General features: G+C 38.9%; 1 protein-coding gene across 2 annotated transcripts in view; it reads left to right on the top strand.

The window, feature by feature from the left end:
- The window catches only part of otofa (otoferlin a), an 84,856-nt gene that overhangs the window by 17,716 nt on the left and 54,421 nt on the right, over nt 1-12,719 (top strand). For both annotated transcript variants that reach the window (XM_066676820.1, XM_066676821.1), the window contains exons 3-4: nt 5,241-5,329; nt 11,106-11,205. In XM_066676820.1, the coding sequence (XP_066532917.1) occupies nt 5,241-5,329; nt 11,106-11,205 (189 nt within the window). The remainder of the gene's footprint in view (nt 1-5,240; nt 5,330-11,105; nt 11,206-12,719) is intronic.

Genomic DNA, 12,719 nt, shown 5'->3' on the forward strand with positions numbered 1-12,719 from the left:
CACAAAGAATAGTTTTTAAAGAACTATTCTTATGAACATGTATTTATGAACATGGTAGAGATACTCATTCATTCATTCATTATCTGTAACCGCTTATCCAATTCAGGTTTGCGGTGGGTCCAGAGCCTACCTGGAATCCTGGAGGGGGCGCCAGTCCTTCACAGGGCAACACAGACACACACACATTCACTCACACACTCATACCTACGGACACTTTTTGAGTTGCTAATCCACCTACCAACGTGTGTTTTTGGACTGTGGGAGGAAACTGGAGAACCTGGAGGAAACCTACGCGGACACGGGGAGAACACACCAACTCCTCATAGTCACCTGGAGAGGGAATCGAACCCACAACCTCCAGGCCCCTGGAGCTGTGTGACTGTGACACTACCTGCTGCGCCACCGTGCCGCCCTGTTAGAGATACTGTACAAATTTATTAATTTCTATGTGTTTGTAATTATAGAAAACATATGTTCAAGTGAAAGCCTTTATTTTTCATAAGCTCTGTTCTCTCCATCTCTCTCTGACTCTTCAGCTTCAGAAGCTGGAGATGGTTTCTCAGGTTTATGCTGCAGAGAAGTGTATTGGTTTTACCTATATGAAGCTTATCTCTTGGCTCTTGGGTGTGCTGGTGAGACAGTGAAGCATGGCTCCTTACAGATGCCCCCCCACACACACACACACATATACACACACACACACACATACTGTAGATCCTTTTGTCTTGTTCAGAGTTACTGAAGTATGAAAAAAGGCTTAGAGGGATTTTTTTTTGTATCAATATCACAACTTACTTGTCTAGAACAAGTCTTCTTTCTCTCCTCTAAACTCTAGCATCCTTGAATCTCAAGGACCTCATGAAATATTTATATTAACAAGCCTTTACTTATTATTTCAGGGACTAAGCTGTCATTTTTCCCATAAGATCAGACCCCTCACCAGAACTGAACCACCGTCTGCTGGACTGCTAGATTCAGGGAATTCCCTTGGCAGTGGATTCCAGTGCTTGTTAAGTACCACATCCAAAATCCAGTTTAAGCTTCTTGTTGTGTCACAATTCAGTTTCTTTGTCCAATGCTTGGATTCTGTGTATTCTCCATTGTAGCAGTAATATTCAGGAATGCAGACAAGGATGCTTCTATATTTCCACAGAACCTGGTAGACTTATTTAAGATTTTTCAGATGAGATCTATACTGTAGACACATCTCTCTAATAGCTGTGTTTCCACTTTCAGGGCCAGTTGTGTTGGAACATGCAGTGATGTTGAAACATGCTTGAGTGGAGGAATGGCTTTTAATAGGTTTACAATGCCTCTTTAGACAGGGCTCCCTAGTCCACTGCTCTAGGGATTATAATCAATTGTGTTTGAGAGATTTCAGAAGGTGATGTTGGCTGTGTATTTATACACTTAATAGGTGAATATGCCGTCTCCTTTATGTGAGAGTATGAAGCTAGCATTAATGTGTTCCTATTTTTTGTCTGACTGGTATTGTCTTTTTGCTACAGGCTTAATTCTGATTGAAGTCCGCTTTTAATTCAATGAAACACTGACAAGGGAAGATGGCTATCTGATGATCCCTGTGTAGAGCTAGTGATGCAGTGGCTGTGGCAGCAGATTATTGCTGATCGGATCGTAAAAGGCCACAGCAACCCTGATGGTTTAGTGTTTGGCCAATGTTTGCATGGAATGTTGTGGTTGCAAGTAGGAAGAGTGGCGGGCCCTATGTGAAGCTCTAATGAATTGGCATAGGGTATCCCACAATTTATTTCTTATTTCTCATCCAAAATGCAAGTGCAAGCAAAGGATGAACAAATAATATGAATAGTGAATAAAAGTTATTAACAAACTAGACAATGATTAAAGAGCACAAAACTGGAAAACTAATAAGAACACATTTATCACAGCGAGAACACTTATAACACATCTAGGATAGAACACAGTGGCAAAGTAATTGGAAGTATAATGTAAGTAGAAAAAAGAAAAGGTAATATCAGTATCATTAGCATTGCAGGATGGCCACATTTGGCAGACTACACAGGACAGGAGAACTATCAATAAATCAACAAGCAGCAAACCAACAAAAGCAGGAGCACAGTGGAAAGCTATTCTGTGAGCATATAAGCCTCAGAGTTCCATTTACTGGGAATGAGCTGCTTTTATTGGGACCTCCCTGGATGCTTGAATGATCAATGAAACTCATTACAGTCATCTTATTCAGCACCTCTCTGCTGGAGCAGCTGAGATTTTGGCTGCCTCCTTTTTCATTCTCTTGAATTGCTGGTTGTATTATCTCTCTTTCAGACCTTCTATGTATATGATGGTATTCTTTGTTAGAATAATTTATACTTATTTTACATGGGTTCAGCCATTATTATTCAACATATTCTTTCTTTCTGGTTTAGTCAGAAATGACTTTGAGCGAGCCTGTTTAACAGCACAGTAGCAAAACCCGGCAGACCCTCAATCTTAGAGGTGGAACGCAGAGAGGCGATTTCTTTCAAGGTTTCTTCATTGTGCTCTGAGGGCTTTTCTCCTTGACGCTGTCACCTCAGCAACACTCACTTTGGGGCTTCAGGAGTAAAAACAGTGCCCTCTTCACTCCACCAGTATTCATTCTCATCAACATAAAAGTCTTTGTGCAAGTGAAGCCTAAAACTTGGTCGTATAAAACAGCCTAATGTGCTAAAATAGCACACCTACAACAAAGAGAAGCGACACCACAGTTCATTTTGTCAGCTTTGTGCCTGAAATTCAAGCACCTCCACTCAAACTGGTTCAACTGTGTGTACTCTGTGCCCTTAGTTAGCGAGCTAGTCAGCAGGTTAGTGAGCAAAGCCTGGAGAGAGGGATATCAAAGCAGGGTTCGGAAGTGGAATTTGTTAATGACAACAATATACACCACCCCACTCTCAGAGTATTCCAATATCCTGGTCGAAGCTCCGAAGACCATAAAATGGTATTTGGGACAGCCCTTTTAAAATCTAACAGTGTTCTCTACATGTCTGTGTGGGTCTCCTCTGGATGCTCCAGTTTATTCTCACAGCCCAAATATGCATTGGGCTGACTGTAAAGTGTGGAATGCCTACCTTGAGTCTGGTGATTCCGGGTAGACTCTGGACCCACCGCAAGAGGTTGTTACAGAAAATAGTGAATAAATGAATTTGTACAATTTATTTTATATTATATATATATTATTTTATTTAAGACATTCAGATATTATCATAACAAAGTGAAAGAAAAAACTCGGTCTTATGTTATATTCTAATACTTTTTATTTCTGATCTGATCATCATGTGAACATAGGCACTGATATATGGCACCCTCATGCCTTTTAAAAAATCAGGTGGTGGTCTTTACATGGTTGCATGATGCTATTAGTAACAATTAATTGCTGTTTCCCAAGAATACACAATAATGTTTTTGCAGCAGTATCCTATAAACCCAGCATTGCTCTTTCTGACTATTTTCAGGATTGTGAGTTGTACTTTCTATAAGCTACAGGTAGAATGCGAATGTAATTGTGGCTACAGCACTAGTACAGGTAGTCAATAAATCTATAGTGAGGCCTTGAGCAGTAGGCCTTCTTTTAGTGCAGTGATCACTCTATAATGGCGTATGAATAATCTGAACCCCTCTGGCCAAAAGACTTGTTTTGTTGATTTTCTAAGTGTCTTCATCCAATAAACAGTAATTGTACATTTTGATTAATGGCATTTTTCAGACACTCTTATATACAGTGGTCTACAGATCATATATTAATACACATGTAGATTTGGAGTACTTATGTAGATTTGGGGTGAATCTTGCCCAGTTCCTGGCTGTGTAGGGAACCGACAGTTTGGTAGAATACCTCTCTCTGTAGAAAGTGTGTATATGTTTACTTGTTTTCAGATTAAAAAAGCATATTGTTAAAAAAAAGCACCTATTGTTAGAACGTCCTATCCTCTATCTCTCTGTGGCCTTGACTGGTGACTCTGTCCTGCAGTCTAGTGCTGGGGGGTTGCAGCTCTTCATTATCACTGTGTGAAATGGCATTTCTCCATAGCCCTCTGGGCTGAGATTTGGCTGTATGGGTGCATGTGGCAGATGGGAGCTCGTGGTCCAGGAAGCAGGAGGACACTGATGGATCAGCCCACTGGCAAACACCCTGCACCAGAGGAGATGTCCCACAGAGTGAGAGAGGAGTTTCTGAGCTGAAAGTAACAGTCAGTTCTGTATAGTGTGTATATTATATAGCAGGGAATAGCATTTAGAGATTGCGCTAGCAAAGCCTCATCTCTTTGAAAAAAATGACTTCCCAAGATATGAAGAGACACACTTACTTTAGCTTAACTGAGATTTCTGTCGAGATGTTCTGGACTATTGTTAATGAAAAGTAAAGTTATCATTATAAGGAAATGGTTATAGTTTGGAAGTTTTTAATGGTACATTTTTGTGGATGGAATGTTATGGAAATGTTTCCCAGCTCGTGAAGCATCTTGTTTGGCTAGGTCTGTGTTTCAGTGTGAATTTCCCATAACATTGAGTCTTGTATATTAATATAAAGTATTGCTTTCTGCCTGACAGCACAAATAGTGACATATAAAATGTCACAGAATGAATGATGTTGTTTCTTATCTATAGACCACACATGTAGAAAGTAGCAGAAGTATCATCAAGCTCTTTATCTGCTTTTACTTCCTGTTGTGTTATTAATGGTAATTTGTGTTCCCCAGATTATCTTTAGTGAATTCAATTAGAGGTTTAAGAGGCTTTCAGTTAATTTCAGCCACTGGCTTGCTTGCTTGCCGGTTTAATTTATTTGTTTAAATTAGAAAAAGAAAGAAAGCAATTTTACCTCAATTGAAAACTACACAATGTAGTATTCTTCCCTTAAAATCACAGCTTCAAAGTCATTGTGATGCTCTGATCTGTAATAGGAAGAATAGAGCCTGTGGCGTTGCTACTCTAGGCTCAGACCTAAAGAAACTAACTTTTGGAGGAAGGTAAGAAACCACCTCCTTCCCCTTCCTCCTCCTTGATATCTGTGCATTACCGTAAAAATGAATTACAATCTGCAGCTGTAGAGCAAAAATACAAAATCCTTCCTATAAATGAAGGTTTCTAATGACAGTGAATGGATATTTTAGTTTAGAAGAGGTACTACTTAAGTCACATTTAATCAGAAACTGCAGATGCATTGACTTCCTGCCTTAACAAAGAAGTCTGACTGTAATGGATTTTCTTTGTTCTTTCAGGCTTTTCGATGGCCAGTTGCCAGTAAAGTGGATGGCAATGAGATGCTGGAGATCCACATATATAACTACAGCAAAGTCTTCACCAACAGGTAAAATAAACAGCGTTTCTGACTTTTTTAAATCAGCTGCTTCTGACATCAGTCCAATAAAAACTCAGTAAATGTTTAGTAATATAACATCTGCATGAAAATTTAAAAATAATCACGTATTATGCCTAAGTGCATTGCAGTATCCCTCATTGATTTTTAAATAAAATACTGGCCAAAAAGTGCATTAATGAGTGAATTAGCTACTCAAGGTACAACCATTTGCTGATGCAATTGTCCAGTTTCACACTCAGGTTAAAAATGCTCCAGAGAACAGTACAGACCACTAGAATAGAGCAATAAAAAGCCCTCTATTGTTTGGCTGTGGAGAAGTGGGACTGAGTTCTCTGATATGAAGGAGCTTTGTGCAATACCTAGGATGAACTGGAACTAATTTTCCAGCATCTGTAAACTCCCTTACTGAAATTATGTGGTTGAATCCAGTCAAATCCCCAAAGAAGTGTTGCACCATCTAGTGTAATGTGATAGTAGCAGGCTGTTACAGCTGTGATGGGGCTATGAATACCTATTAAGTCTTAATAACAGAAAAAACATGTTGATTAAACAGGTGCAAACAACCTTTTGGCCATGTAGCCGAGTACATTAGGTACAAAAGTCCAAAATATTGAAAATTTGAATCCTGGAAATAAACAATAGAAAGATTTAGAATTTAGAAAAGTCTCAAGAATTTAAACCAAATGTAAATAAGTGATTTTTTAAAATATTGTCTTCACCGGACACTGGAAAATGAAACTACACTTTTAATGAATTTGTGCCTTTGAGCATTCTCTCAGTCATCCTTTTCTTTCTAATACATACAAGTGAAGCCATTTCTTTCCTGAAGAACTAGCAGGGGATAGTTCTTGCCATTAGAACTACATCATTTGGCTGAGTGACGGCTAAAGACTCTCTCCTGACTAGGCGTGACATATCCCCTGTGTCTGACATTAGTGTGGGTGGACTCTGTGCGTGTGTGTGTATGTGTGTGTGTGTGTGTGTGTGTGTGTGAGAGAGAGAGAGAGAGAGAGAGAGAGAGAGAGAGAGAGAGAGGGCTTGTTGTATCTTTCCTGACCCTTGCTGCCATGAGTCACAGTTAAATTGCCCTGACCAGACTGTTTATAGATTTTCTGCCACCTTTGGTTCACTGTGGTGTGGATGACCATTGCTAAGTGTGGACATAAAGTAACTGCTAATCTAGCTTTGCTCTGTTACACACTCAACTGAGGAAGCAGTTAGCTGGATAGCAAATGAATATTAGCAAGATAGTTACTGTGCTCATTACTATTTCCTGTTTCTTTTGTATTTTTCAGTTTAGAATGAACACAAAATAGTGCATTAATCAATGAACCTGTGTATGTTGTAAAACTGGTTACATAAATGATCTCATAAAAAACATACAAACAAACAACATTTTAATACAGATTATTGAGAAAAAGCCAGGTCTGGTGTTTTTATTTAGTTATTTATTTATTTATTTTTAAAAAATTATAGGGAATAATTATTCTGTTCAGCTACAAAGTTCATTTGGGTCATTTCTGAGCTGAATCACTTACTGATGATTTACAGTATGTTGGTGATCCTGAGTTTAAAAGACTTGTTAATGGTGATGTGTATCTTCTTAAATTAAATAGATGTTTTCAGTAATCTTTGAAGCCCTGTACACACTCTATACTTTAATTAGTTCTAGACATATCATTATCTCTCATCTAATTTTGCTCTAGAACCAAAGTCAGGGGGAGTAAATACTCTGAAATGATGAACTAAATAGATAACTGCTCAGTTGGAAACTCCAGCTTCCTTAACTGTTTGTTATTCTACAAAATTGATGAACCTGTCACTTGTTTGTCTCTTACCTAATTAATTATCAATGTCTATGGTCTCCCTTATCTGTGACCATATCGTATCTCAGTATGTTTGTTACAGTGGGGCAAAGTATACGTTGGGTGTCTGTGGTGGCCTGTCTTTAAGGTGCTCAGAGGAGGGAGAGAATCCTGCTGAATAATTAACACACAACTGCAAAATATGTCTTATGTTATTCTCCCATTTCCTTGGGCATCTTCGTATAATCTTTGGAGTAATTGTTCTTTACATATGAGAAAATTTAGTAACATCTCCAAGCACATTGAATATATTACCTATGGTCTCATTGCTTCAGCTGTAATTATTAATTGTGTTTTGTTACACCATTTAAAAATATATTTAACAAACTTCACAATAATAAAAAAGCAGAGTAATGGAATTATTAAATTAATAGTTATATAATTTATTACGTTAATTATACTTAACAGGTTTGGCACAGCAGGTAGTGTCGCAGTCACACAGCTCCAGGGACCTGGGTTCAAGTCCCACTCCTGATGACTGTCTGTGAGGAGTTTGGTGTGATCTCACTGTGTCTGGGTGGGTTTCCTCGGGGTGCTCCGGTTTCCTCCCAATTATTTGTAAAAACACACGTTGGTAGGTGGATTGGCGACTCAAAAGTGTCCGTAGGTGTGAGTGAATGTGTGAGTGTGTGTCACCATGTGAAGAACTGGCGCCACCTCCAGGGTGTGTTCCTGCCTTGCGTCCAGTGATTCCGGGTAGGCTCCAGACCCACCGCGACCGTAAACTGGATAAGAGGTTACAGATAACAAATGAATGAATGTATTCAACAATAAAACTTACCAACACAAATATTTTTGCCTTTATCCATATTTTGAGTGATTATTGTTGTCACAAAAGTCACATTATACATTATGTACATTGTACCTGGGTTTTAATTAAATATTTTTAAAATCCTATACATGAATCAAGCAGGCCATACTTGCACTTCTGTTCTTGAGTTGTGTGCAGTTTTTCCAGCATTAGATTTTTCTTTTAATCTGTTTTTTTTTTTTCTTTCTGTACTTTTAATCAACAAATCTAATCCAGAACTGAGTGCTTTCTAAATTAAGGTGTCTCTAAATTTTGTTGTTGGGCAAAAAGGTTTTATTTTTTTTAAATCATTTGTGCTCATCAGCTGTCCTTTCACACTGGGTTGAATTTTGTAAAGCATAAAATTCTGTTGCTGATAGCATCTGTGTTGCTCTTCAGTATATATACTTCAGTAGTTTTTTGAACTGATACTTTTGTAGTTTGCTCAAGTTTACTCCCCTGAAAAATGAACAATACATTTGCTTTACTGTAACAGATGATTCAGGAATGACCAGCTGGTGGCGCTGTAGCTGCCTCATAACTTTCAAAGCAGTCACTATAACAAAGAACTCATGATTTACTCATGAAACATTAAAAATGATTAGTTAATTTAGACCAAATGCACATCATCTTTTAAACATCTGTTAAATCATTAGGCCTTTTCTGATTAGCAGGACTCATCTAATATTGATTGCAGATATAATTCAGCAGTAAGAGAAGTAAGACAGAAACCTCCTGGATCTTCACCTTTTACTACGTTTTCATCATAGATTTGCAAGAAGAAGACTGGCTCCTATCAGCAGATGAAATACCTAATCTTCTGATGAACAATACGTAGTATTCATTCTCCAGATATTTTCCTCTATATCTTGGCAACATGATTTTAAATTTTTCTCCATAGCTGCTATGCCTCATTATATATTGTAATGCATCATGTTGCATTGATATTTTGAATTCTCTCAGCCTCTTTTTACAATCATAGAGGAGCTATTGACTCTGATGTAAGGGGTACTTCAAATTTCAAATTGGAAGCAGGACAAGATGCGTTGAGGGACGTAATTTTCTTTCTGGAACCTGGTGAACTGGATTTAGCCTGTAACTGAATAGTCCTCCTGTTCTAGAAGATAAGGGGCGATGCCTCCTTGGGGATGCAGTAGATCCAGGCAAAAAATAAAATAACCTGAAAAATTACGCTAGCCTAGCTCTCCATTTAGTCAGCTTCTTAAGAAGTGTCTGTTCTCAGCCAAGCGCGGACTAAACTCATCAGACACAAGTCTCGCACTGTATGTTTCCTGGGTTTGACTGAGACAACAAAGGGATGTGTCTTGAAAAGGGAGGATGAAGTAAATTATGAAGCAGATGAAAGTCGATTGTTTGTCGTATGCTAGATCAATAATGCATAAACAGTCTTTTGAAAAGGGCATCAGGAGCCAGAACCTGATCCCAGATCAGTGAATTATTCACCCATTCAAGCATGTATGCCAGTCCACAGCCTGTGACAAAGAAGCCACTTCAGTGCAGAACCTCACAGGCGTCCAGTCCATTCGTTCTGTAATAACTGAACTGAAGGCTGGAGGTTTTGTGGCATTCGAGAAGATGTTGAACAAGATGATGGAATCGAGACTCCCAGCAAACAATAGTTTCGTAAAAAAGATCCTTGTTACAATGTGCTGAGAACTGCCAAGATTTCCTGAAGACTCAATGAGTATACAATCCAGAGTGAAAAAGCACTTTATCATTTTTTATTGCATAAGAGAAGCTCTAAATTATTCAGCCTATAATTTCTTCTCAACAAGGAAAGGGTCGTGTTCACTGCCTTAGTTTAGAAACTGCCACTAGAGAGGATTTCAATTTTTCATCACAGTAATTAGCTCATTCTTGCAATAATGCTGCAGTATTATTATATTTTAACTGCAGTTTTTTAGGATGACTTTCAGCTTCAGAATTTCAAACTGAACATTCATTCATTCATTATCTGTAACTGCTTATCCAGTTCAGGGTCGCGGTGGGTCCAAAGCCTAACTGGAATAACTGGGCGCAAGGCAGGAATACACCCTGGAGGGGGCGCCAGTCCTTCACAGGGCAACACACACATATTCACTCACACCTACGGACACTTTTCGAGTCACCAATCCACCTACCAACTCGTGTTTTTGGACCATGGAAGGAAACCAATGCAGACATAGAGAGAACACACAAAACTCCTCACAGACAGTCACTCGGAGCGGGAATCGATCCCACAACTTCCAGGTCCCTGGAGCTGTGTGACTGTGACACCTGCTGCGACACTGTGCTGCCTGCAAACTGAACAATTGGTTGAAACTTTCTGAAAATGGGCTCTCCCAGCATTTCCTCTGTAATCAATGGGGTAACTTTCTCTACTCTTCTGGGAAGACCTTATTTTATTGCCATAATGATTCAATAGAATGGGGCCAAAAACCATTAGTGACCTCAAGTATTGATGTTGAAAAAGTCATGCTTGATCACAGATGCTACTTCTTGTCATTCCACAAAGCAATGCTGGGGGAATAATACTCCTGCTGCTGAAATTCACATTTTTATTTGCAGCACTTTTAGGTATATATAGGTTATATATATTATAATAAAAATCATAGATATAGAAAACACTGGTAAAAGCCAGCCTTAGGGCAAATGTGATGTGTAAATGGAAAGAATAAATGGAATCAAGCCAAAGAAAATCAGTTAACTAAATGTTAAACCAAGATGTAAATTACTACGGTGGCTGAGAAGACCCAACACATTTGAAATAACTTCATTTTGACTGGTGAAGAACTTTTGGAAATCAATTTTGTGATTAAATCTTCGAAGCTAAAAGTAGCTGAATAAAAAGATTCTATTAAAACAAGTTATTCTTAGAGATGACCTTTTGTATGTGTGTGTGCGTGTGTGTGTGTGCATACTTTGTTGCTGTCGTGCAAAGGTAGAGGCTGATGTTCTTCCCCATGGCTGCCACTGTGTATCACCCTCACCAGCTAAAGGCCCAAAACACAAGTGTGGGCAGTGGAATGCTAGAAGACAGACGAGCCCGGAAGTCGCAGAGTGCTGTTGTGCAAGATATTGAAGTCTGAGTCTGTTTTTCTTTTCATAGGTTGATTGGCACCTTCCGGATGGTTCTGCAAAAGGTGGTAGAAGAGGGTCATTTGGAAGTGTCTGATACGCTCATAGATGACAACAACACAGCTATTCAGGTAAGCGAAGGAATGAAATGAGACAATGTGTGGTGTTGTGCAGATGTATTTTAATTTTATGGGATTTTATTACAGACCAGTTTCCAGTCAAAACATTCATTTATACTTTATTTACAAGAATAAGTTGTTCATGTTTCAGCTTCATTAGAAAATATATGTTCAGCATTTAGTGTGCCCACATTTTACCTTCATTACAGTGTCCATCTTTCCAGAACACAAGACCACAGTCTTTTAATCAAATCAGCACAGATAATGTTTTGATTCCAAACACTTTTGTGATGTTGAGGTCTGGGCTCTGGGGTGGTCAGGCAATTGTTTTGAGAATGACAGCAGTTTCTTAATTTTATTTGCAATTTTTTTCCCTTAATGTCTGTTTGTCAGTAACCTCTACATCCTTTGTCAACCATAGCAATGAGATATTTTTTTTCTTGTGGAAGGGCTGACACAAAGACTGGTGATTATTTTCAGATCTGAACTAAGATTAAGGCACGATTTTCTCTTCTCTTGAAAAAGAAAAATGCTTCAGGTTCTGGTGGTGACAATTTCATGGTCTACTTTGCATTGTTATTATCAGAAGTCTCAAGGGCTTTTGGAAACTTCTTTTCTTTGATTCTCCACTCCTTAAACAATAGGTTTGTATCCTGTCTTCTCAGAAATATGTCCTCCTAAAAATGAAAAACACATGAAATAAATGAAGTATAGATTTTCTTTCATTCAGTTTGTATACTGAAACCGTTCCAGTTCAGGGTCGCTGTGGGTCCGGTGCATACCCGGAATCACTGGGCGCAAGGTGGGAACACACCCTGGAGGGGAGTTTGTCAGTCCGTCACAGGGTGACACACACTCACACATTCACTCACACACTCACACCTACGGACACATTTGAGTAGCCAATCCATCTACCAACGTGTGGTTTTGGACCGTGGGAGGAAACTGGAGTACCCGGAGGACACGGGGAGAACACAACTAACTCCTCAAAGACAGGATTTTCACTGTTGCATAATATACTGTGGGCGAGTCAGTGTGCTTATGTTTGTGTGTGTGTGTGTTATATTGCTTTAAGTGTTATATATTGCTTGTGTTGTACTAAGAAGTTGAAGATGGGAGTCTAATCAGTGACACACACACTGACACTATCACGAATGAAAAATCTGCTTTGTATTCTCAGTACACTTACCCTGATCCCGCAGTGTGGGATAGTGTTGACTTTTGTTTACGACCTGCAAAAAATCTTGTTGTCATGGTTACATCTACTTTCTGAGGCAGGGCCCCTATGATTTCACTTTATTTCATCTCTCTGTAGAAAGTGGCTCTTCAGTCACCAACATACTGGGTGTGAATTGCCTGGGGTTCCCCCTCCCTTCATCTGTACCAGTGATAAATGATATATGGTGCAGGAACATAAGTGATTATTGGCCACGTATTTTAACCTTCCACTGACATTGTGCGAAACGTTGATGTTTGTGCTCCCTACTCGCGATTTAACTCAGCAGAGATGGAGAAAATCACTCAAT

The sequence above is a fragment of the Hoplias malabaricus genome, chromosome 7 (genome assembly GCF_029633855.1).
Source record: "Hoplias malabaricus isolate fHopMal1 chromosome 7, fHopMal1.hap1, whole genome shotgun sequence".
NCBI lineage: Eukaryota > Metazoa > Chordata > Actinopteri > Characiformes > Erythrinidae > Hoplias > Hoplias malabaricus.